This window comes from Lonchura striata, chromosome 25, assembly GCF_046129695.1.
Source record: "Lonchura striata isolate bLonStr1 chromosome 25, bLonStr1.mat, whole genome shotgun sequence".
Taxonomy (NCBI): Eukaryota; Metazoa; Chordata; class Aves; order Passeriformes; family Estrildidae; genus Lonchura; species Lonchura striata.
In genome coordinates, this window is record NC_134627.1 from 9,019,361 (window position 1) to 9,045,043 (window position 25,683).

The 25,683-nt window shown below is 57.2% G+C and overlaps 1 protein-coding gene across 1 annotated transcript in view; it reads right to left on the reverse strand.

Annotated features, from left to right (window-relative positions):
• Positions 1-25,247, reverse strand: part of KCNH6 (potassium voltage-gated channel subfamily H member 6) — a 31,416-nt gene extending 6,169 nt beyond the window's left edge. The window contains exons 1-7 of the mRNA XM_021538557.2: positions 25,117-25,247; positions 21,911-22,141; positions 14,172-14,327; positions 7,630-7,841; positions 3,183-3,611; positions 2,053-2,452; positions 1,642-1,841 (exon numbers count right to left, since the gene is read on the reverse strand). Coding sequence (XP_021394232.2) covers positions 1,642-1,841; positions 2,053-2,452; positions 3,183-3,611; positions 7,630-7,841; positions 14,172-14,327; positions 21,911-22,141; positions 25,117-25,192 — 1,704 coding nt within the window. The 5' untranslated portion in view covers positions 25,193-25,247. The remainder of the gene's footprint in view (positions 1-1,641; positions 1,842-2,052; positions 2,453-3,182; positions 3,612-7,629; positions 7,842-14,171; positions 14,328-21,910; positions 22,142-25,116) is intronic.
• Between the last annotated feature and the right edge of the window lie 436 nt (positions 25,248-25,683).

The window sequence follows — 25,683 nt, forward strand, 5'->3', positions numbered from 1 at the left end:
GTACTCCCAAGCAATAAATAAAAGTAACCAGTCCAATCTATTTATACCCACTGGTGGCATATCCTCTTTTTCATCTTTGCACCCACTAATCATGGATGAATGAGAGCAGAAACTGGCACAAAGAGCACAAAAACCTTAATTAAACAGCATCTGCCTGAATGCCAAGAAACAGCAGCACAGGGCAGTTGTGTGCACTGACAGCTAAATATACCTGTGCAAATACTTCATGTTGAACAAAAGCTGAATCTGAAGGTGACATTAAGGTAAAACTCACAATATGGAGAAAGCTGCTGCCACCAATGACTCACAGTGCCAAAGTGAAAACCACCTGGGTTTGGGTTTTTTTTGGAGAGCAGCATATGGCCCTGGGGTCCTCCTTGCTGTCCTCTTTGCTCACATCCCGCTGGTGGCCAAATCTGGAACAGCCAGGCTGGGGCTGGTGAGCACAACTTATTCCTGGCTTCAACCTGATCTCCCATGCTAGCATGGGAAACCAGGACGAATTGATCAGGCTGTGGGGTGATTGATGAGATCACGCTGTGTCTCTGCAGCAGCCAGCAGGAACTGGTGTGAGCGGCGGCACGGCTGAGCTGCGAGCTCAGCTCTCCCGGGGGATTTGTGCCCTGGGTTTGTACGAAGCCAAGAGCACCTGTGCTTGGTAGGGTGCCATGGCACTGCTTCTTGTTACTGCCACTGATGTCCAGCCAAGGGTGTCTCCTCCACCTGAGAGGTTTAACCCAAAGCTCTCCCAGCAGCAATCCCGCAAATGCTGCCCAGTTGTTTCATGTGGCAGCAGCAGCTTTAGAGGGAGGTGCTGAATTCATACAAATCTGTGTCCTGATGCTGCTCAGGATCAAATCTTAAGGAAAAGAAGGAGCATTATCTGGGAATGAGTGGGCTGATAACCTGCCCAGGAGACCAGGAATATGAGGTCTCATGCCTCTCCTTGCCTTTCCCTTTCTCATTCCTCTGCTTTGCTGCTGGCTGGGCCATCACGTCCGTGCACTGAATCCCAGGTCTGTGAGTCCAGCCCCCAGCCCAGAGCACCTCAGCCAAGCCACGTCCTCATCCCCACGGAGCCCCGGCGCTGTCGGCCCAAGCCCTCCTGCCAGGCTCGGAGACACGGCGCCTCTCCAGCACAGCTCCGCCATTGATCCCCCCTTTGCTAACAAACAGCTGCCTCTCTGGGCTCTAATTAAAATGGATCGAGGTTTATTTAAATGCCCTCCTTTCCCTGCTGTGAGAGCAGGATGCACTTTGCTTAGCAACCGGTGGTGTGGAGAGGAGCTGGATCGATACCTGCTCTGCTCCTGTGACACCAACAGACACCAGCCTGAAAGTGCTCAGTGCCAAGAGGGACTCTGAGCTCCCCAGCAAACCTGGCCAAGAAATGTGCTCATGATCCTGGATCACCTCTGGGTAGATGTAACGGAATGGGCAGAAAAAGGAAAGAAGGAGAAAGGGGGATGTAGGAGGTGGAAATGCAGGAGGTGTATGGATAGAGTCTGTCTCCAGCCTCCCAAGTCTGCTGCCTCTATCCTGATCAAAAGGATGGCAATGTTTGGGTGGACCCAGATCTAGATGCTGTGTTGTTTAGGACAAAGTGCTGTGAGGACACAGGGCCTGCCTGCCCGTACTCACGGCGTTCATGTCGATGCCATTGGTGTAGGACCAGGCATGCTGGAAATACTCCTCCAGGCGCTGGCGCAGGGGGTTGGGGATCTGGTGGAAGCGGATGAACTCCTTGACTCGCAGCATCTGCGTGTGGTAGCGTGCTGTGCCTGAGTAGAGGCGCTGGATGATGGCTGAGACGTTGCCAAAGATACTGGCGTACATCAGAGCTGAAATGAGAGGGCAGGACTTAGCGGGGCATGATGCATGTCGATGCTACATAAGACCTGGAACCAGCAGATTCCCAAAACCCATATCTACCAGGACCTGAAAACATGTACTTCTATCACTGTTTGTCTGTGTGGAAGAGGCACAGGCAGGGGGAGATGCTGCACCCTCCAAAGCAGGGATGGGAAGAGTGGGATGTGCGCAGGCACTCACAGCCAATGAGCATGACACAGATGGAGAAGATCTTCTCGGAGTTGGTGTTGGGCGAGACATTGCCAAAGCCCACGCTGGTGAGGCTGCTGAAGGTGAAGTACAGGGCAGTGACATATTTATCCTTGATGGATGGCCCAGAGGAGAGGTCGCTGTCGTTGTAGCGCTTGCCGATCTGGTCACCCAGGTTGTCCAGCCAGCCGATCTTGTGCTCCATGTAGGGCCGCTCCACGTTGCCGATGGCGTACCAGATGCAGGCCAGCCAGTGGGCGATGAGGGCGAAGGTGCACATGAGCAGGAAGAGCACGGCTGCTCCGTACTCCGAGTAGCGGTCCAGCTTCCGCGCCACGCGCACCAGGCGCAGCAGCCGCGCCGTCTTCAGGAGGCCAATGAGGGTGGTGGTCTGCAGGGGAGAGGTGAGACGCCTCAGGGACAAGCAAAGGATAAATATGGCATGTTCCAAAGGCATGTTCCCAGCTGTGCTGTTCTTCCTTTGAAGGATAAAAATGCATTTCTGGAGTGTGAATCACCTTGTCCTGGAGGTGACCTCTGAACTAGGTCAGATGAGTCACAGCACAGGAAAAGCAGTTTGCCTCTGCTGATCATAAAGGCAACAAGCTCTGGGATTAGAGGTGAGCAAGTGAGAAGAGCCAAGGCCAAGCCCGTGTTTCCTGACAGGTCCTCGCCTTGCCAGCCATTGCTCCCAAAAGAGCTGCCTTTCACTCCCAGGTGTGGAGCCTCCAGGTAGTACAGTAACTACAGGATTATCCCACTGCCAACGTTTTGAGTCTGGCTGGTAATGCACCCCAAATTCACCCACACTGGAGTGTGGGGTCAGCCCTTAAACTGAGCCCCTATCTTGCTCTTCAGGTCAGCCTCAACAGGGGGGAGTGTATCCACTCTTAACACTTAGAGTAGGGACTGTCCGACCCTAAAAAACAAAATCCCAGGTCCCAGCTGCTTAAAAACCTGGAAAGACACCCTTCTCCACCCTGTGACCAACTACTCCTCTCCCCATGGATTTAGCCATCCACCACTTACATCAAACCATCCACATCCCTTTCTTTCTTTCTCATACATCTCTCCCTATCCATCCTCATGTCCCCTCCTGTCTTGACAGACCCTGCTCTTACCTCATCAGAGCCAGAGCGGAAGATGAGCAGGTCAAAGGGGATGGCAGCCACCATGTCAATGAGGAACCACCCCTTGAAGTAATGAATGGTGATCTTGCCAGGGTGGCTCACCACCTCGTCGTTGATGTTGACGTAGGTGGTGCGGAAGTTGATGACAATGTCCACGATGAACATGATGTCCACGATGAGGTCAATGATGTTGAGCGGGTCACAGGAGTAGCTGCAGTCCCAGCGCTTCTCCTCCACCTGCTCCTCGTTGAGCAGGAAGGCGGCTGAGTAGGGTGTGAAGACGGCTGTGTAGATGACCAGCAGGAGGATGAGCCAGTCCCACACGGCCTTGAAGGGGCTGTAGTGCAGGATGGTCCATCGGTGGATGCGCGGCGCCTGCAGCTTGTACTCGGGAAGGACGTCAGCGCCCAGGGACAGCACCTGCCAGGAGAGGGGTGTGAGAAGGATGCGAGACCAGGAGAGAGGCTGGATAATGCCAGGAGCCAGGCAAGGGACTTCCATGTGCTGGGAGAGCATTGAGGAGCACACAATGGTTTCCTACAGCTTTTTCACAACCTTTGTTGGCCGCATGTGTTTGTCCAGTTCCCACTGTGGCTGACACCAAAGTCCTTGTCTATCTCTGATGGTCGCAGCACCCTTGGGGCAGCTCCTTTCCTGCTTTATGGCCTTCTGACCCAGCAGAGAAGAAAGCGCCTGCTGCTGTGCCTCCTTCTACCCTCAGCTCTGTGCTACCTGCTTGGGAGCTGCTGGGTGTCCCTGGTACACAGGATGGGCAGCGTGGAGATGCCCTCGCATGGCTGTGTCACCTGAGGTGACAGCATTTTAGGCATCCTGCAGGCCTTGCACCATGGTTTTCCTGGCCATAGCAAGTACCTTCCCCTGGATGTCCTTCTGGCACGCTTGTCCTCCAAGCAGAGGGACAGCCTGGGCCACCTGCAGCAAGGCTGGTGCAAGCACCCTCCCATGCTGTCATGTGTCCCCACAGCTCGCTGCTTTCATGGGGACACTCCACTGAACCCGTGATTTCCCCACACATCCAGGCCTGGCCCAGCTCCCCCTCCAGGACTAATGCCAGCTCCTGGTGGCTCTAAAGCCACTGTGGGGGCACAACACCAGACACTGGGTATGGGAGGGGTGGCTGCCCTGCTTTGGGTGCTGAGGGGTGGCGGCATGAAGGGGCTCGTTTGGAGCTGGAGGCAGCTGGATCCCCTCCCTGCCCCTGCTGCTCTGTTGTCCCCCAGTGTTCCTGTAGTGCTGGCATCAGTGCCAGTTGCAGAGGAGGGTGAGGGACACCTCAATTCTCTCTCCTGACACTGACCCCACAGCTAAAAGGGAGCTTTTTGCTAGGCTGCAAAGGAGAGGAGAGAGGAAAGAGAAGAGAGGAGAAAGGAGGATTCACATATCCCAAAGCAACAGTGATGAGCATCACCATGGCTCTGGCAACAGATCTGGAGGAAGGGTCTGATCCTTCCTGCCCTGACAGCTGCCTTGTTCAGGGGTTTCCCAAGGGCTCCTGATGCTGAGATCCAAAGTGGATCCTTCCCTGGAGCCCCATCCCACAACAGGCAGCCGCTCCCACATCCCAGAGCCCCAGGATGGCGGAGGGTCCCGAGCCCCAGAGGTGTCCCCTGCTCCTACCTGCCTGCAGCTCGCCCGGCGCCCCAGGCGGCAGCTGACCCTCGAAGTCCGGGCGTCCACCATGGGGGCCCCCAGCCCCACAGGCCCAGGCAGCGTCCGGCACGGCGGGCACAGCGCTCGGGCCGTGGCATTGCCCACGCAGGCACGCAGGCACTCGGCCAGGCGGGTGGGAGACATGCGGCTGCGAAGGGCATTCGGGAGCCCAGCGCGGATTAATCAAACCCGATCGATGCTGGGCCCCCGTGGGGACAGGAGCACCAATGGAGCAGCGGGAGCCGTCGACGTCGTTGGAGGATGGAGAGGGGAGGGATTGGAAAAAGTGACCCAAACGCAATCGTTGCGGAGGGAATGAGGCACCAGCTGGGCTTGGGGACCGGCTCCCTTGGGGACGGTGGGGAAGGGAACCAGGCAACACTGATAAAACGCTGGATCCCAAAACTAGGATGCACCCGGAAGGCCTGAGGTGGGCTCCTTCGCCTTGTGTCTGGGAAAACCAGCAATGCTCCCACCGTCAGCAGCTGAATGCTTGTTCTGCCTGGCTGGAGGCAGCTCTGTGGGGCCAGTTCTGAATTCAGGACACCAAATACTGTTCCCTATGCTGGGAACCTGCCCTGCCCCTTGTCCCTGTTCTTGGCACCTAGCTCTTGTGGCAGCAGCAATAACAGGTTAAGCACTCTTGCTTTCCAGGCAGGAATAAATAAAAAACCCACAGTCTCAAAGATCTGAGGCAGAAAATGGTAAAGAAACAACTTCCAGAAAAGCATCCAAACCAACACAGACCTAGGGAGCAGCTGCAGCCTTGTTTCTCTCTGCCCCTAAGGGATAGGAAGGTCACCCTTGGGTGGCCCTGGGAGTGTCTGAAGGTGACAGTGTTCCCCATGGTGATCCTCCTGGTTGCCCCTTCCCTTTGTCCCCTTCCTCCTGCACTTCAGCCACAGGCACATGGCGTGGGGTGCTGGGTGCTGGCAGTGAGCAAGGGAGTGTAGAAGGGAGAAGGAGGAGGGAGCAGGGTGTGTGTGGGCTGTGGGGGGCTCCTGTGACCCTGGCTAACCCAGGCCATTGCTCATGCCCTGTGGTGCCCAGCACCCATCACCTTCCCAGCTGTACCCCAGTGTCCCTTGCCTGGTGCTGGGGATAAGGGGACTGACCTGAGGTGGGGCCCACTCCAGAACCACCAGGAGAGCCTCAAACACGAGAGGCTGGGCAGGTTCAGGCCCATGGTGCTGGCTGCAGGCTGGCGGTGACCCAGCATCACTCCCAGCACATATCCCGGCACAGCTCAGCCCCCATCCCTGTCCCAGGGCCTGGGACACGTGCCACCTGCAGACAGGACCCCACACATCCCCACGTGCCTGCAGCGGTGCTGCAGAGCCGCAGCCCCGGGAGGCTGAGCCTGGGACCTTCACTGCACTTGTGGCCTGCCCTCCGTGCCAGCTCAGTGCAGGGCCAGACCATCCCAAAGAGCCTGTCTCCATCCTGCCCACCCGCTGGTATTTTTAGATGGCGTGTCTCGCCACCGTCTCTGCCTCACCATGAATTATTTAACAGCCAGGAGCAGGGAGCTGTGGCTTGGGCAGGAGGAGTGGGGGACATTGAGGTGAGGACAGGCAGGTCCTCCCTGAGAGGGCAGGGAGGAGAGGCCCGTCCTGTCCTGTCCCCCGCATCCCATCCCACCCTGAGACTGAAAGTGAAGATTGACCTCTGTGGGTGCTGCACTGCAGGGCCTTGCAGCCACCACCCGCCGGCTCCCTCATCGCTCCACAAGCAGCTACTGACCCCACACTGCGTGGCCAGCACCACTGTGACAGCCACCCAGTGTGACCCTCACTCCTGGCGTGCTCCTTGTGATGGGGACGCGGCGTGGGGGCTGCTCACTGCCCCACCGGGGAGTTCGGGGCTAATCCTGGGTCACTGCAGTCACTTCCAGATTACAGGGACCAATGAAGGGGACAGCCAGGGGCAAAACCTAAGAACTGTTCCATGATGTGTGAAGTGGGGAGCCCATCTTCTGTGCACGGAGGCTGTGAAGTTAAAGGTTTGCTGGCACCGAGACAGAAGGAGAATCCTGCATAGCACCCCACTCTTGATGGAGCAAATTGCCAAGCCTGGAGGCTTTTCTGGGCTTAGATGGCTCCATTTTCATTCAGTGCATTTGCACTGGGCTGCTGCTGCAACAATGGGAGGTGCCCTTAGATGTGTTTCCTACATTGAGGCTCTCCGGTGCCTCAGTTTCCCCACAGCTAGAAGAGCTCGTTACTCGTTACTGCAGGATACATCAGCATCTTTCACGCACACTGAAATCCCCATGGGAAGTTCTATTCCGGGCCCTGTGGGTGACAGTGCCGAAGTGTCCCCTGCAGTGACAGTGCAGTGCCACCTGCTGTCTCCCAGGGGATCCTGTGGCCCTCGGCGTGCTGACACCAGGCCGGGTCCTTGGCTGGGCACCTGGGGCCAGTGGTGCCCCAGGGGCTCCATTGCCAGCACTGGGGGCAGGAACAGTGGCCAGATCGCCCCACAAAAGAAGCCACATGCACACACAAACGTGCAAACGCATGTCCCCTTCAAGGCCACCATCACAAGCAGTTCATGCTGGTGTTTCCCCAGCCACAAATTGCCAAAAATACACATTTAGGGGACTAAAATGAGAATTTCAGCCATTCAGAGGAAGGTGTAACCAAACATAGGGATACTGGCATTTCCTGGGATGGAATCTCCAGGTGTCACTGCCCTCTCTGCTTCTCTCCTCCCAAAGCCCCCAGCACCCCATCACTGCCCTGGTGGCATCTCACGGCCCCCATACCTGTGTGACCTTCTCGGTGACATTCTGGGTGCGCTCCATCACCTTGTGGGGAGCAATTATCTCAATCTCTGTGGTGGAGCCTGAGCGGTGCTTCTCCAGGTTGAACTCCACGAAGTTGAGCGTGAACTGGGGGATCTGGCTGATGGTCCGGTACTTCATGAGGTCCGAGTCCGAGGTGGAGTTTGGGGGGTTGGGTTTGACATGGGAGGCCTCTGAAAGAGGATGGAGAGGAGCACTGAGAAGGGCAGCATGAGCAGGAACAGATCCCCAGAGCCCTGACCTTGTGTGGGACCTCCAGGAGCTGGAGACCACCGCAAGGTGCCACCAAAAGGTGCCAAATTCTGCTTGGCCATAAAGGCTTGACTTCTTCAGGCTGGTTCAGATGTGGGATGCCCAGCCTGGGATGCCTGAGAGAGGACTGTTTTTCCCACACATCACCCATCTTTTCACTATTACACCTCCTGCAGGAGGCTCAGAGCAGCTGCCAAAACACAGAGACACTCAGTGTCCTTTGCTACCCCTGACCACCGCAGTGGGTTGGGGACCAACCCACTGAGATTCACCAGGGAGACATGCCAAAACTGGCGTGAAAACAGAGAGGTCGTTTTCCTCCACCCTCGCATGCTTGAGCCTGACAAACATAGCTCCTGAACTGCTGTGCTGGTTTTTGGTGACCAAAGTGAACCAGGATTTGGATGACATTCCCACTCGGATGCATCGTCTACCCCTGGGCCCAGGTAGGGAGGTCAGAGCTTTCTCCAGAAGAAGAGCTGCAGTGGGGGTGGATCCTGATATTTCTCCCTGGGCACCTGCCTCTGGGTCACCACAGGGCAGGCCTGGAAGAGTCTGTATAGGTGGTCGTTTCATGGTCAGGCTTGTGGCAACGTGTTGTTATGGGTGGGAGCCTGTGCCCAGACGCAGAGCTCCAGGAAGATCCCCAGGCACTGTACTCAGTGTGCACCAACCTTTCCATCTCCTACACACAGGGCAGGGTTGTATTTTCAATATTTTACCCCCTCTAACCCTTGCACTCTGACATTGACCCAAGTGGTGGTGGGGGCAGGAGGTGTCTGAAGACATTGTGAAGGTGCCCAGCTAGCCCCAGCTGTCCTGCTGCCACCCTTCTCCCTGCTCATGCCCCTTCCCTCCCAATACATTGTGTCTCCTCCTGAGCGTCTGTAACCTGTGACTATTGGAGGATCATGAACCACCAGCCCATTTTTACAGCCAGATTCCATTGATCTCTGTCATCCCCAGCTGAGAGGCTTCTCTTTCTTGATCTCCATCTGATTTGTCCTCATCACTTGTGAGAACCAGAGGTCTGGACATGGACAGCATGGTGAAGGATCATTCCCTCCAGCCCTTCAGAGTGGCCTGACTGGTGTCTCACCCACCTCCAAGACACAGCTCACACTGCACATGCCTGCAGACCCCTTCCCTCCCTCCAGGGAAGGTGGGATGGCATTGGGATGGCCCTTGTGTGGGGCAGCCAAACGCAACCTCACACATCTCACATCTCACACACAAACCATGGATGGCTCTACCTACAGAGCAAGACCTGCCTATGCAGGGAACCACATGGAAACCAGTGGGATTTGGGGAGAAGACCCAGGTAATCTCCACTTTGCAGAGGGAAAAGAGACCGAGACCTCCCCCCCGAGATGTGCTGAGGCCATGGCCAGAACCCTGACTCCCGCAGTAGAACCGACAGCTCCGGGGTTTTCCCTACCTGAGTTTGCCCTCCTTTCCCTGAATTTTCTCTGGAACTCAGACCTCGCAGCCTCAAAGTTGTCCAAGGAGGAGACCCTGCGGAGGCTGTGGAAGCTGCCCCCAGGGCGAGACCGAAAGAAACCCCATGCGGGGTACGACCCTCGTGGGCCCAGCACGGGAGGCTCTTGTTTCGGGGACGAGTGTTGTAGGGTGGGGTCGGCCTCCAGGCTTGGCCTCCGCTCCTTTTCCAGGAGGGATTCGGTCTCTGACTGCATACAGTTCTCCTTGGGCGATGTCTTCAAGTCCCTCAAAATCAGGGAGTCACCACCAGGCTTTAAGACAGCCAGGAGAAAGCGTTGTATTAGAAGGAGTCCCCGCGTGCTGTGGGGGAAGGTGAGGGAGCCGGGGTAGGTAAGAGGAGAGGCAGAGGGCTGGGAAGCACTGCAGCTCCTGAGGTCATCTCCAGCCTGGACCAGGACTTGCTTCGGAGTGGGGCGACCGAGTCCCTGGGGACTTGGCAGCTCCTACCTCCTACCAGCTCCCGCCAGAGGCTGGGCGGCCACGGGGAGGTTTGCAAGGCGATGCTGCACAGGTGGAAGCAGGTGAGAGCAGAGAAGAGGAGACCTAGTGACAGCTTGCCTGGAGTACCTGCTGTGCCATGCGTTTTTCTGAGATGTCCCAATGTCCCACCACGGGGGTTGCCCTTCCCTCCCCTGCTGCAAGAGCTCAGGCCACCACCAAGGGTCAGTGCCCAGGCCCTGTGCTGGTGCTTGTGGGAGAGGATGTGCTCTGCACCAGGAAGCACTGGAGGAGCTGCTGCGTTTGCAAATTTGGCCATATTGCTCCTCCTTCTCCTACAGCCGCAGTAAACCATGGCTACACCTTTTCCCCTGGAGACCTGAAGAGTTTCCAGACTTTAATTTCTTCAATGGGGTGTGCAAAGCAACCACCTTCTGGAGTAGAAACCCATGAGAATGTGCACCTCCAGTAATACCCACAGGAGGAACTGTGGCCCTTCTCACCATCCCTAAGGCCCTTTAGGGCAGGTTTTAGGATGGGGTGCCCAGAGAGGCTGGCTGCTGGCTGGCCCTGCATCTCTGGGCTCTGCCCACTTGACCAAGCTCCAGCAAATGGTGGATCATCAGGCTGTCCTCAGTGTGCATTCTCCATGTGTGCCCTGAGACACTGCAGTGCCCTGTGCAGCTCCAGCCTCGGGGTACCCAGAGCTTTTAGCAGTGCCTATGGGAATGATGTACCTAAAGCATCTGATAATCCTACACACATCTTCAACCTACCATAAGCACAACCTCTGAGAAGACAGGCACCTTCCATCTCATTATATCTATGATTTGGGGAAGCAGATTTATCCAGGCTGCCTGGATACACCCAGCACAGCAAGACCCTGGCACCTGGGGATGCCTTAGCAGAGCAAAAGCCTCCTGCTCACAGCCTTGAGCTGCAGCACTTCAGAAAACAACACAGGTCTTTGACTGGAGGTACCCTGAGCACTGCTGACAGTCAGGAAGCCACCAAGAACAGCAATCTCTAAACAGGCCCCACCAACAGTTTTTCAAGGTTGTTGGCAGCATCACCTTCCATCATCAAAGTACAATCTTTGCTGGAGGGCTGAGAAGCTGGACCTGTCTGTGCTGCCTGGGCCCTGCCAGGAAAACATGGGGAAATGAGCCTGCCAGTCCTTGCTCAGAGAACACCTGATCCATGCCCCTACAGCCACCAGCAGGTCCCCTCCTTGCGATGGGGACAACTTCTGGAGCTCCACCATCCTGGACCACTTGGAGTATGGAGCCAGCCCTTCCTGCCCGCTTTGGCACGTCGCCCGCTCCCCCCACGAGCCACGGAATGTGCAGAGCAGCAGGGTCGAGCTCCAGCCCAAAGCACCGCGCTCGCTGCCGGCCCGGCGGGGCGGCGCCCGGCGCTGAGCCCGCGCCGCGGCCCTGCCGCTGGAGATGGCCCGAGCACAGCAGCCACGGGGAGTGGGGTGGGGACAGCGAGGAAGAGCGCTGGGACCTGGCCTGAGGTGTGGGCTGATATCAGACAAAGGCTACGGTTACCTTTCCATAGTCAATGGCTACTCCATCAAACTCACTGGTGGGCAGAGATTTCCGCTGGATTTTGAGTCGCCGCAGGGACGGGAGACTAAACTTCAAACTCCTACCTTCACCTTGTTAAAAAGAAAAACAAAACACAAGAGAGAAAGATGTGACCTAGCTGCATGCGATGGCTGGAGTGAGGTGGGACAAGGGAGAGGCTAAGGAGAATTTTGGGTGGCTTTGGGGGATGCACATGCTGTGTGGCCCTTTCTCCTCCAAAGCATTGCTATTCCCATGCCATCACAGTGCCGTGTGCTCAAGGCAGACCCTGACCTGGCAGCAAGCTCCTCTGAGCTGGATAAGAGTTCCCTACAACTGTGGATGTGAGATGGGAAAGGTGCACAGCATCCCTAAGCCAATTAAAGAGGTTAAAGCCAATTAAGGGATTTGGTCCCGGAGGAAATAGAGCCTCTAAATCTCCTTGGTGGAACTTCAGGGAAAAAAACACCACACAATAGAGGTGATAATTTAGAAGGGCATAGAAAGAAAAGCAGTTCTAACAATTTTGTTCCTGGATTTGTTTTGACTTTTTCAATGAGGGAATATGAACAACACAAACAGGATCCATTTCTGCCATCACAGGGGACCAGGAGACCACCTCATGGGGGGCTGGGGCTGGGACAAGGGCAGCCAGGGCTCCTAGGAGCTGGGAGAGAGCTGCAGGAGAGGAAGAGCCCAGATCTGGAGAGGGCCCAATGCCCCTGGCTGTGACACTCCATGCAAAGTCACTGGTCCTCTTCCAGAGGAGACCATGGTCACTTGCTACAGCAGAGTTTCTGTGAGCAGCTAGATTCACACCCTCAGGGCCTGGGTCAGTCCTGGAGCTCATCCAGCAGCACCAACTCTGCTCTCTAACTGCTCGAAAGGTGGCCTAAATCCTGGGGTGCCTGGGATGTGGCATGAGCTCCACAAAGACATTGTCCCGTCCCCTGGGAAAAAGCAGCACATTAAGGAGCTCTTTGGTTTTGGCAAGATTATCTTCCCTCATCCAGCCCCAAAACATCACCACGCTGCTTGGGCAGGGTCCCAGCCTGCCCAGAAATGCCCCTGCCCTTGGGGCACCGCATGGGCTCCCTCTGCTCACCCCATCCCCACTGCCTAGGGCAGCTTTTCAGCTGGAAGAAGCAAGCATCCAACTTTCCCTGCACACCAAAGAGCTGGCGACCAGCAGCGCAGCCACCTGTGGCTATGCAACAAAAGACTCAGAAAACCTGTGCATGAGATCTGGATGGGCACCAGCAGCTCTGGCCTTTCCACACCCCCTGTCACCAGAGTGGGAAACCCAAGAAACACAGCATCCCTTGGGATGCACAACACAACACCCAACATGCAGGGAAGTGCAGGTACTCTTGATTTGGGTGCCTTCTGCCAAAGGTGTCTTTGGTGGGATGGGATAGGGGTGCATCATATGTTGAGATATTCTGAGAACTGGTGGGCTGGAAAGCAACACCGGTGCTGGAATTTAGGATTTCCTCAGCAAGTCATGCATAGAGGGTAGCTGGTACTAAAGCAATCCTTCAAAAATATGAATCCCATCGCTTCACAGACCTACAAACACGTGCACAGTTATCTGTTCATTCACACTCACACATCCATGAGCCCCCTGTGTGCAGGTCTGGCCTGAGCACGTGTAAACCCATACAAAACTCTGCTGGTACCTGCTGCCACACACAGACACCTGGATGGCTCCTGGATATAGACCTGCACCGACGGGAATGCACAGAGACTCACACACGCCAGTTCCATGGGCAGTTGTCCCCGTGGCTCCCTGATGTGGCCCTGGCTCTGATCCTGGTCCTGCTGTGCCACCCCGTGTGCCAAAGAGGGCCAGACCCATGTTGCTCCCACAGCTTTATTTTGAGGCCTGCCCAAAGCCTCCCAACAGCACCCCTAGGGAATGCCATCATGAAGGCAGAGGTGGGATTATTTCCCTGACTCAACTAGAGGTGACCAGCACTGAGGGCTGTATGGAAGGAGGAGATTTAGAAATCACAGCTCTTTGTCAGCTCCAACATCTGCATCCCTGAATATCCACATCCCCTCAAGAGCCTCACTACAGCTTCCCTTTGATCCAGTCTTCCCAAAAAAGGGAATTTGAATTTTCCACTGTCTCCAAAACCCTACAATGAGCCTAGGAGAGCAGGGAATAGCCTGAAGCTGGGGTAGGCTGAGCTGTCACAGTGCAGCCATCCTTGTGCCATTGGCCTGCAGTGACACCCCCACAGCACAGCCCTGCTGTTGGTGACACCAAATGTCCCCTGGCCCTCCTGGTGACCCCGCACACAGGTCCTGCCCCACACCAGCACCTCCAGCCCAAGCCAGTGTTAAATATGGAAAAGATCCAGCAATGCGGGGCGGTTCACGGAGGGGACTCCACAGCTCCACTTCCAGGGAGACCTCCTCTCCAAAATGCACCATCCCATGCAGAGGGTCAGCTCCCAGCCCCGTTCCCCAGGTCTCTGGGATTTTGGGAAGAGTATGCGGGCAGCTGTGAAGGCAAGGGGAGCACAGCTGGCTCAAGCAGCCTTCTCTCGTCCAGCAGGGGTTCGGCTGGACCAGTACCTGGGCAGGCAGAGCTGCGGCCGTGCAAAACCACAAACATCTTCCAGTGCAGGATCCTGCCCGGACACAGATGCATCCTCCAGTCCCCAGGTGCTCCCAAGCAAACCATGGGAGGAGGGTGCTGCGCTGCGCTCCCGGCCCCACCGCCCGCACACGCACCTTTGTTCCAGCTGTGCGACAGCCGCTGGTGCAGGCTCCGCCCGGTGCTCTTGGCGATCAGCTGCGCCAGGTCCTCGAAGTTGAGGATGAACATGATGACGACGCCTTCCTCGTTTTTCACAGGCACCACATCCACCAGGCAGCGGAAACACGACGCTGCCGAGCAAAGACATGCTCAGGGGGGCTGCACAGGAGACTCCGACCTCCCCCTCCCCTCCAGCACCTGATACTTTTGGCAGAAAAGTGGGGTTTTGATGGGTGTAATCCCTGCTGTTGGGTAGTGGAGGATATGGAACACGATCTGAGCCCTGGGAAAGGGCCATATCCCTGAAGCATCCAAATCGCACTGATCACATCTCTTTTTTTCTGTTCAAGACAGTCATTTATATTAATGTACTTGAGAGCAGCAATTAAAGAGTGAGTAATTAAGAACTCAGGAAGTCCCAGGTAGTGGTTTAACCTCATTAAGCATCCTGCTTGTAATCACGCTGCAGTTAATTGCCCTGCAATCACCAGGCAGTTTTTGGGGACTGGATGCAGGCAATGGGGGTGAGCCCACGTGGGCAGCAGGACCGGGTGGGATCAGTGTGATGGTCCCCAAGGACATTCCCTAAAGGCAGGGAGTGGCCAGGCATGGCCTTTTCTTGTCCTGCCATGGGGAAACTGAGGCACAAAGAGGGCACAAGGACTGGCTCAGTCTCCTGGGAGGGATGGAAGCTGTGAGGAGCATCCCAAATATGTCCATAGGGATTTTCCTGTTGGATGTCAGCTCGACCCTGTGGCTCTTCTCGTGCAGCAACCAGGCACCAGTCTGCAATTAGAGGCAACTGAAAACACCTGCAGGTCTTTTCCAAGGCACCAAGTGAGGGATACAGGTGGTTTCCCACTTCCTTTGCCAGTTTTATTCCCACTAAACCCTCCAAAAACCCTATCTTAGAGTATAATCACCGAGTCCCTTCCTTGAGCTGTCTGCTGTTGCTTTGGTGCTGATGGGAGCGGGACCCCCCGAGGCACAGCCACTGCCATGGTCCCTCTGGCAACCCCCCTGAACACCCCCAGGCTCCTATCCCAAAACTCCTAGAGATGATGGAGCACCCAGGTACCATCGCAGCTGACAGGGAGCCAAGCACGGCAGCTCGCTCCCGGGCGGATCCCGGAGCTCTGCCGCGGGCGCGGGGATTAGCGGGGCGCGGGGATGCGCTCCCGGCCCCATCAGCGCTCCCGCTCCGGCCGCGGCCGCGCTCCAGCCGGGAGGGGCAGCCCGGCCTTTCTGCGTGTAATTTTAAGGAGCTCAGGGCCTCCCGTAATCAGGAGCAGATGGCCGGCATCGGGCAACTTCAAAATCTGCCGTGACGTCAGGGATGTGCACATACACGGACACACACAGGCACAAGAGCAGGAAAGAAATGGATATGGTGAAATCTGTTTAAAGACCCCAGCAGCCGTGATTTGTTAATTCGTTCTTTCTTTCTTTTTCTCTCTCTCCTTCTCTCTTTCCCCACTGCTCACTAAATGGAGAGGAAATCCACTTAAATGTGTGAGCTGGGGAGGAGAGAGTGCATTTTTGGCAGATAAGCTGTTTGGAGGCTGCACGGCACATGACAGGTTACCTCTGTGTGGAGCCGGAAGAAGTGAGCTCTTTTCCCTCCCTTTGTCAGGATTTTTAGGGGTCTTTAGATGTAAGTGATGCTGAGTGAGTGAGATGGCATGTGCCCGGTGGGTGACACGGTGCCATCCCCAGGATGCTGCAGCTCTGCTGGTGCCGGTGTGTGCAGGGGCTGTGCACAGGGGAGCCCACTCACGGATGCTTTCTCCTTTGGTGTGCCAGAAAATGAGGAGGTCTTCTCCCCCAGGGGTGATTTTGAAGCATCACTGACTTCCTGGAACCAACGTGCCTCACTGGCATGGGCTCCATGCTTCCCCCTGGGCTGGGAATCCTGAACCAGATCGCCCCGTCCTGGCCCAGGTGCTCTGCATTTCTTCACTGCCTCAGGTTTCCCCCCTAAGTTCCTCCATGGCAGTGGGAGGGGATGGCTCTGAGCTGCTCTCAGGGGGACTAGATCCTGGCAGACCCTGTGTGGCATAGGAAAGGGTTAATCCCATGGCCAGTGCTGAACAGCTGAAAACTGGGCCCAGTTACATCCAGTTGGAGGGATATAGGGAGCAGCTGGGAGGTGGCTGGGGGTGGGTTTGGGTGGCAGCTGGTGCCTGGTTTGATCCTGCAAATCTGGGAGGTGCTGAGCTTGAGCAGCCCTGGCCAATGTCACTGTGAGCTCCTCACTGATCCCTTCTTAAATTAAATAAAATAGACTTTTTCTGTTGGGAGGGAACTACAGCAATAATCTAGTATAACTGCCTGGCCAATTCAGGGTTGGTCAAAAGTTAATCCCCCTCCAAAACCGGGGGAATCGCCCCAGAAATGGCCCCAAGAGGCATAGCCCTGCATGCCAGGAACTCAGTGCCTTGCTCAGACCCACAGCACACAGCATGGAGGTGTCAAGGGAATGAGGGACTATCAGGGTCAGGGATGGGAGCAGTAGATTCCCTTAAGCCTGGCCCAAAAACAGGGCATTCCCCTAGGATTTGGGGTCTGTGCAGCTGTGATTTGGGGTACCCGCAGCTCTGTGGAGAGGCTGCAGCTGGGAGAGCCGTGGCATTCTCTGCCCTGACTCAGTTTCCCCATGGTGAGCCCTGGGCTCTGCTGTATGCTGAGCCTCCTCATCCTTCTTCCCAAACCCAGACCTGCTGCAGCACCTGTGGGCTGAGCCAGCCCCAGGAGGCACCTCAGGCCTGCCCTCCCACCCTTGTTCCTTGATCGACTGTCCCCATCCCTCCTACTGTCTCTTCCCTTCAGCTGTTCAGCTAATCTGTCTCCATCCATCTAATTTTATCCAGCCACCAAATGATCTCTTGGAGGAGCCCTGGGGGCATTCACAACCTGCCTGTGCTCTGTGGCCACCACACGAGGTGCCTGTGCCCATCTGGGGTGAAACCCAGCCTGGGGGCTGCAGACAGGACTTGGCAGGTGTGGTACAACGTGGATGCTGCTTTGAAGGGTCCCACAGCCAATGTGGTGGGCTTGCATGGGCTGGGAAAACCAGCCCGTTCCCTAAACTTCTGGTCCGATCTTCCAGCCCAGCTCCCCCAGGCTGAGTGAGTGCCTGGAGGTTTGTGCTTTCTGACCCACCGTGTCTCCTGACCTTGATAAAAGCCAACACTTAATAACAGTAAAAATGTCATTGTTGGAGGCCCTCCCTCCCTGTCCCTCATATCCCCGCAGGCTTCGGTGGTTAATGCAGTATCAGCAGTATTAAACTAATCAACAGGACACGGGGGTTTCCGAGAGCCGGACACAAGCCAGTATTGTTATGAATATTAAAAAAGCGAGCTATTAATCTGTGCCTGGAGCTCTTACCCAGGCCTGCCCTCCCCCCGGCCAGGAGATTTAATCTGCAGGGTCTCATGGCAGAGTGGCTAAATCTATAGTGGTATTATATAAAGGAGCAGAGGAGAGGGGCTGGGCAGGGCACGGAGGGGATGGGGACAGCGATGGGGACAGGGCTGTGCTCTGGAGGTGGCTGGCATGCCCAGAGAGAAGCCTGGAGGACCAATCTGTGCTCCCGCCCTGGGATAAATCAGTGTCAGGGCTGGGTAGAACTTCAAAGGGAAGTGCAGATTGCTGGGAGGCCCTAACACAAATCCCTGAGGTGGGATGGGAAAAAATTGAGATAGAGTGAGCTAGCGGGAGACTGGTCACTCTTGGGATCTGGGGTGAGCCCCTGCATCCCCCTGCACAGGGAGGGACTGTGCAGCACAGGGTCTGCCCTGGCTCTCTGCCCACACCCAGGCAGGGCATCAGGGGACTGGAACCCACCAGGACACCAGGCCAGCAAAAATTACATTATTAAGTGACATTAGCGGGCCAGAGGAAGGGCAGGGATTTGTACGCTTACAGGTCTCACTGGCTGGAAGCAGCAGTGGAGAAGGAAAATCAGGAGTGTCAGCTGGCTGAAGGTACCCACCAAAATGTTGCCACAAGAAAGATCCAAGCAGGGTGCTTTTGGGTGCAGGTGGAAGGATGCTCTGATCCCCAGGAGCCAAAAGGGTCCTGGATCAATACAGTGGGTTAGCAAAATGCATCTTGACCTCCTCTGCAAGCAAAGCGAGTGGCCGTGTCCAGGCCCTCAGTCCTTCCCCTGCTGAATCCTGCTGGCTGCAGGAATGAGTCCATCTAAAAGCAGCTCTGTGGCCAAAGCTGCAGCAGTGACAGGGTTTCCTGGGGCCACCTGGCCGTCCCAGGCCCTGTTCCCATGGCACATGGGGCCCCCTCCCACTGGGGATGCAACAGTCATTAAGGATGAGGATGGAGAGCTTGGGGTGGGAATCAGGGACTCTGCCAGGACAGGGATTTCAGGAGAAAGCCTGCTCCAGGCAGCATTCTTAGAGGTGCTGGAGATGATCTGGGCCTGTCCTTTTGTTCAAGGGACATCAGGTCCAAGCAAAAAGCACCTCTGGAGCAACAGAGGATGAAAAATGTGTCTCTTCCAGCTCTCTGCCCTAGTCACACTGGCCCTGGCGCACAGGCAGGGCAATGGGGGTGTCTGGAGCTGCAGCACAGCTGTGCCAAGGATGGCAGAATCGGCTCCGCAGCACAAGATCTCTGGGACCAGAGCTTTTGCCATTGTGAGGCGGGATGTTTATGAGTCCCCATCTGGAGCTGGGCCCTGGTGTCCATCCCTTTCCCAAGGCCACAGACTGACCCTTAAAGCAAACAGCAAGCAGCAAACAGCCCTAGCTTGGCATGAACCCCATGTGTTTGTATAAGCCAAAAGCCCAACTTGGGGCTGGGGTTTGTCAGCTGGCTGTGCCTTCCTACTCTTCCAACACCCAAGAAGTTCCCTCAGTCCTGCCTTGACCCCGCCATGGGGACCTGTTGGGGGGAGATGCTGAGTGGCACAGGGCACCCCAATCACTCTCTGACCCTCCCACTCCTGGAGCCCCGAGGGGAAAATCCTGTCTTCCACACAAGTATGAGTTTGCTGGCCTGATCCCAGTCCCATGGGGGCTGACACAAACTGCTGCTGGAGGGGATGAGCTGTGGGCTCTGCCCAGAAAGGACAGGGTGGCGGGGCTGGGGCTGCCCCACCAGCTGCTCCAGCTGTCGCAGCCACATCTCCCCTTTCATATTCATCAGCATCACATTCACGCAGATTAAGCAGAGCGAGTGCCACCAGCTGCTGCTGCTCAGGCCATGTGGTGCTCAGCACCTGTGGCCACCTTCCACTCTGGGGACTTCATGAGCCCTGGCCAGTGGCTTCTCTGCAAAGCACATCCCCACCTGGGGAAGGAAAAACACCAACCCTGGATGCAGCTCAGCTCCTCAGTGTCATCTGCAAGGGATGCTGGAGGATTTGAGCGCGCCCTGCTACTGTGGACAGTGTGTCTCCAGGGCTGGAGGCCATGGCTGCTCCTTGCTGCGCCAGGAGCTGATCCCGTGCTGACCCCCCTGTCTGGGCCAGTTCCAGCTGTGTAGCATCTTGTAAGGAAATTAACTTTTCACTGATCTCCCAGCTTTGAGCTGAGGATTAGAGCCCACACGCACTGTGAACGAGTTCTTCCCTCTTTCCAAAGCCTTTTTGGGGCTGGTGTGGCAGGAAGGGACAACTGCCCTGCCTGGGCTGGTCCTACCTTCCCCCATGGGAAGGTTCCATTCTTGGTTCTATTTTGGAGCTGGGCTCACTGTTAGCACTCCTGGCTTGTTTGGCTCTGTTTATAATTATAATTAGGTGATGACAGCATGGGCATCTAGGTGGGGACCGAGCAGCCAGGCTGGCCCCAGGGACACGCATCCCCCCATCACTCAGCATCCTGCCTGACCCCAGAACCCACTGGCCCAGACACCCTTGGGTGGCCCCTTCCTACCTACCTCCATCCATCCCACCCTGGCCCTGCGTGGGTGTCTCCAACAGGTAGATTTTGGGTGTAGTACTGTCTCTGTCAGCCAGAAAAGCGAGGAAACAACCCCGCGAGCTGCAGAGCCGGGAGTACCGCAGTAATAAACAGCAGGTCGAGGCTGGAGATTGGTGCTGCTGGTATGAAAAAGAGGACAGGCAGGTTCGGAGCTCCGCGGGCTAATTAAGCAGCAGCTCCCTATAATGCAAAAGCCTTTTCTTTGCCGATAAGACCCATTTATAATGGGCCGAGCGGCCGCAGGCTGAGTGCTGGGGGGAAACAATTGGAAAGCATTCTGCTGGTGGGGTTGGGTTTTAAAAATAGACATGAAGGGTTTGCTTCTGGGCTTTTTTATTTTTCCCCTCTTTTTTAATAAAAAAGAGAAGAAAGCAGTTCAGAGCTGCAATGAGAGTTCCCCATAGCCTAGAGGAAGAGCAGGGCTCTGAGGACAGCACCGAGCATCCCGTGAGCCCAGCAGGAATGCTTCAAAGCAGGGAGCGTGGCGAAGGATCAGGCTGGCAAGCCAAGTAGTCCCCAGGGATGGAATGGGAAACTATCCTGAAGGAGGGAGGGAGGGAGGAAATGGACCCGGGCTGCACATGCTGCCCTTGCCACAGTCAGTGCATGGCCACGCGCTGGCATTGGATGGGAGCAGGGGCACAGCACGTGCCACCGCTCTGTGTGTCTCCTGCACTGCGCTGGGCTCCAGCCAGGCCCTGCAGCTGCTGAAGGGAGGGACTTGCACCCAGACCTGGCACCACTCATGGCCCCTCTCCACCCAGGAGTGCCCCACAGGAAGAGCCTTGACTGAGTGGCCTGATCCTGCCACCACACAGGGCCAAGTCCTGCCAGGATAACGCCAGGATAACACGCAGAGGTGCTGCCAGGGAATAGCTCTGGGGGCTGATACGCTGGCACCTGGATGCCAGCCTGGGAGATAGGGTCTGGGAGGGAGGCCAGGACACCCGGCTGCCAGCCCCCAAGATGGGGTGCTGGGCTGGGAGTGGTAGGAGCAGGCAGGGTTCCTGCCTGCCCGGGAGCTGCCAGCAGTGGGGTGCAGCCCTGTGCTCAGGTCAAGCCCCTGTCAATACAATCTGAAGCAATGGGATAGCTCCATAGGTTAAAAAAAGGAAACTTCATATTTTTAACCTCCTGTGAGCACTGGACCTGCATTTCCCTGCCCCTGGGAGCCCTGGCCACTGCTGTTTTGCAGCATCAAGCACTAAATATTTATTTAACTTCCTGCCGTATTAGAACTAATCACTCGTATTTTCCATCAAAGCTTCATTTTCATCTTAACGTAATTCCATCTGTGCACGCACAGCCGCATCCTGCTCGCTGGAAAGCAGCTCTGAGGCCCTCGGCTGCACCCACTCTCGGCAGAGATGGGGGTGTCTGTCTCATCTCATCTTGGAGCACAGACTGGGAGACCTGAGCCTGGCTTCTCCATGGGCTTCCCACTGGGTTCTCATTCCTGGCACAAGGATCCCACAAGCAATAACATTGCTTGTCCCAGGAGCTCCGAGCCATCCTCAAGGGCTCGCAAATGACCCGATTCCCAAATAATCTGGCAACATCCTCTATTGCTCAAGGTCCCAATGTGCTCCATGACAGCAGAGATGCCTCCATCCCAGCAGGAGCCACTATGGATGTGTTCTCAGCAAAGCCCTGAGCCTGGGTGCAATCCTGCTGCCCTGGTAGCATCAGATCCTGTTTGTGTCCCAGCACCGAAATGCAGGGCAGGTTACGCCGCCCACCGCTGCATCGCCCCGCAAAGTGCCCCTTACTGTCTTTGCGGTAGTAGAGGATCTCGAGCTTGCACTCCTCGGAGCCGAGCAGGGCCTGGGTGAGCTGGGCGATGGAGCTCTTGGTGGTGTCAGGGCCGGTGAGGAAGTCGCAGGTGCAGGGCTGCTGCATCACCTCCACGCGGGAGTAGCCGAACATCTCGCAGAAGCCGTCGTTGCAGTAGATGATGGCACAGTTCTCCATCTGGGCGTTGGCAATGAGGAACTTGCGGTCTGCAGGGAGGCAGGAGAGCAGAGGCTCAGAGGGGTGCTGGGGACCCACGGGGACTGGGGACAGCCTGGCTGTGGGGGTCGAGCTGTGGGGCTTGTGCAGAGACAGTCTCCCTGGGGACACTGGTGACACGTCTGGGGGGACAGTGGCTGACCTCAGCCCACACAGTCCCAGGTATTGCTCTGCTCTTCAGAGAGAGAAAGCGTCCCCAGTTCAATGTGCATTCGTGACTGTGGGGTCAGGGGGACCCAAAGCTGGGTTTCTCAGCAGAGGCAGTTTTTTTGGGATTGGCCAGTCCCTGCGGCCTTGACATTTCACCGCTGGCATGTGGGGACTCTGCTGCCTAATGGGCAATCTGTCCCTGACCGGCACTGCAGGCACAGGGGAGAGCTGCAGCCTCTGTCCCTTCCCAGGAGCTTATCAGGGACCTGAGTTATCTCAGAGACTTTCCACCCTTGCTCAGATTTGACTGAAGTCAGGCAAGGGGCAGAGGGAGGAGTCAGTGTAAGGCTTGGCTTCATGGGAAGCAGGGGTGAAGCCCATCACATTAATGATTCTCCTAATATTTTATAGGATAATTGTGCCTTTGGGCTGAAGGTGAAATCCAGACTCTGCTGGGCTTTGGGAACCCTGCGCTCAAAAAGTAAAATGCTCAAGGGAAGGAAAAGGGAAACTGAGGCAGAGAATGGTGCTGCAGCCACCTAGGCTGGGCTGGGGCCAGACTTGCTGCCTTGCCAGGGTGTGTGGCAGTGCTGCACAGCCCACATCATCCAGCCCACATGGAGCCACTTCCATCCTTATCTTGGGGTGAGCTCTGATTTGGTTTGATTTTGGTTTTTTTTAAAGGATATCGGGGAGTGCTGGGCTCTGGAACAGGTTTGCTGGGATGTGACAGGGGGCTGGAGGCATATGTGTGCCACGTGAATGCCACATTCCCCCCAGCAGCATCTCCCTCAGCATTTGGCATCAGCTCCGGGCTGGAGCTGAAGACAAGTCTGAGCAGAGGGTCCATTTAGAGGCTGCCTCCCAGCCCAGACCCCAATTAATCTCCTGGATTACCCAGGAATGGCATCTGCAGCTTGTGTGCTCCAGAACCCTGCTGCACTCCAGCCTCATGGGGAATTTCACCCAAATGCAAGAGAAACCTCTGCACAGCTGTGGCACCGAGCGCCGGGACCTGGTGGGACAGGGGACCCCCCCATGGCACCTGCAGAGTCCCAGCTCTGCAGGACGCCTCCCAGTAAAACCAGTGTCCCCAGGGATGCTGCACAAGTCTCCTGCCTCATTCCACCCTCTGACAGCCCCTTGGTAGCCCTTTATGGGGGACTCCCACTCTGGCACCTTTCCCTTTCCCACACAGGGCTGATGCTGGTGCCGATGCTGCAAACAGCACAAACCACCACAGACAAATGTTTCCCAGTTCCTTCTTCCCGATCCTTCTACATCCAAATTGCTTTGGCAGCTGGAAGACAGCACTAGGAGGGGACCTTCTCCCAAAGCCCTACTCCTGGGGCACACTCCCCACCTGTGATGAATAGTTTCCCCATCCAGTGTCAGCTCCATGGACTGGATCCAGTCTGGATCCCGGCTGGGCTGGCGCAGGACAGGATTTACAGGGCTGGCAGGGCGCCGGAGCAAGCTGTGCTGAGCACAGGGACGTAACCAGGACCAGGATGGGAAGGAGCTGCAGAGCCAGGTCTCCTTGGGGTTTTTTTTTCACCCCCAATTTGCTTTCTTCAGAAAATCACCTGCAGATTTTCCCTTGGTCCCACAGTGCCAGGGCTCTGCATCAGCCCTGGCAGGGAAGAATTGGGCCCCTCCAGCTGCAACGGGGACTCACCAGGAGCAGCTGCACCCATGGGAGCTGCAGCGTTGGGGGTGAAGGCACCCACAGGCACGGAAGAACTCAGTGCCTGTAGCAAGGATGTATTAGGTGTGCTGGTTCGGTGTCTCCCAACACCTGTCACAGCACGAAGCTGCCGCGGGGGAGCGTGGGGTGATGTTTGGCAGAACGCAGCTGGTGCCCGACATGGCTGGCAGAGCCAGGGAGCGGGGCCCGGCTGCGTCCTCGCTGTCACGCCTCACCGCGTGGCCCCGCTGCTCCCCAGCCGCCGCTTCCCAGGGGGAGCTGATAGCAACCAGGGACAGTTTTTCTCACTTTCCATCCCCAGGGTCACGTCAGTCACCGCCGGGCCAGGCAGCGCAGACCCTGCAGGGATGGCGGCGCCAGGGAATTTGCCCACTCGGGAAACTTGGACACCAGAAAACCCACAGTGAGCCGGGGCAGTGGCGGGTGCACGGCCCCGGCACCCCACGGCAGCCCCCCGAGCTCAGTTTCTGGGGGACCCCGGTCCCCTGGTCCCCTCCCGTCATCCCCAGCATTGTAGGGGGGACCCAGCCCCCTTGGGGTGCCCAGAGAGTGGGAGCGGAACCCCCACGCCCCCACCCAGCCACACGCAAACCCCAGTGCTCCCCTATGTGCACGGACCTTTCTCTGCATTTGACACGAAACCAGCCCAAAAAATTCATATAAAGGGATTACTCGGAGGAACGGCAAATGGCAACATTTCACCGGGGACGGCGGCCGCCGAGAGCGCAGAGTTGAAGGCAAACAGGCAGCGAGCCCGACTGCGCCGGGTACACCCCGTCCCCCGTCCAGCCGGCCGGGACCCCTCCCCGCCAGCCCGGGCACAGCGCTCCAGCCCGGGAACTGCCGGGGGTCGCGGTGTCCCCGGCCCCGGGGAAACACCGAGGCTGGCATGGCTCGTCCCGCTCTGTCGCCCTGTCTATAAATACCCGCGGGGACACTGCCTGGTTGTCGCCCACCCCTCTCCCCCCTCGGGAGGTCACAGGGGCGCCTCCGCGCCCCCGGGGACACCCTCCCGCCTTCCCCCCTCCTCTCCCCGCTGTGCTTCGAAGTTGGGGGGCCGCCCCGGCCGCGGGGGAGCGGAGCGGGACCGGAGGGTGCGGTACTCACTTTGTCCTTCAAATTTGCGAATAATGGTGTCCAGGTAGGTGTTTTGGGGGGCCACATGGCCCCGGCGCACCGGCATCGCTCCGCTGCGCTCTGCGCGCCCCGGGAGCAGCGGAACTTGCCGCGGGCGCGGCGGGGAGCGCGGCCCGGCCCCGGAGCGGCGCGGCACGGCACGGCGCGGCCCCGCTCCGCCTCACCCCAGGGCTGACCGAGCTCTGGAGCCCAGCCGGCCCGGGGCTCCCATGCTCTCGGTGGCCGGAAGGGGGAACCCCTCCGCCCGCCCTGCCGCGCCCGGCCCCGGGCGGGGGCGGCCGGGGAAGATGAGGATGGGAGGGGGAAGCGGGGGAGAGAGGGGGGAGCACCCGCTTGAAAGCGGGAGAAAATAATAGAATAAAATAATAAGAGTAGAAATCCCCAAAGTGCTTAGTCACCGCTGCCCCGGCCGGCCGGAGGAGCCGTCAGCAGCAACAGCTGCCGGCCGGGGAGCGCGCACCCCCGGACCCCCGGGGCTCCCCCGGACCCCCGGCACACCGCGGCACCGGCACCGCACGGCCCCGTCTGGCACCGGCC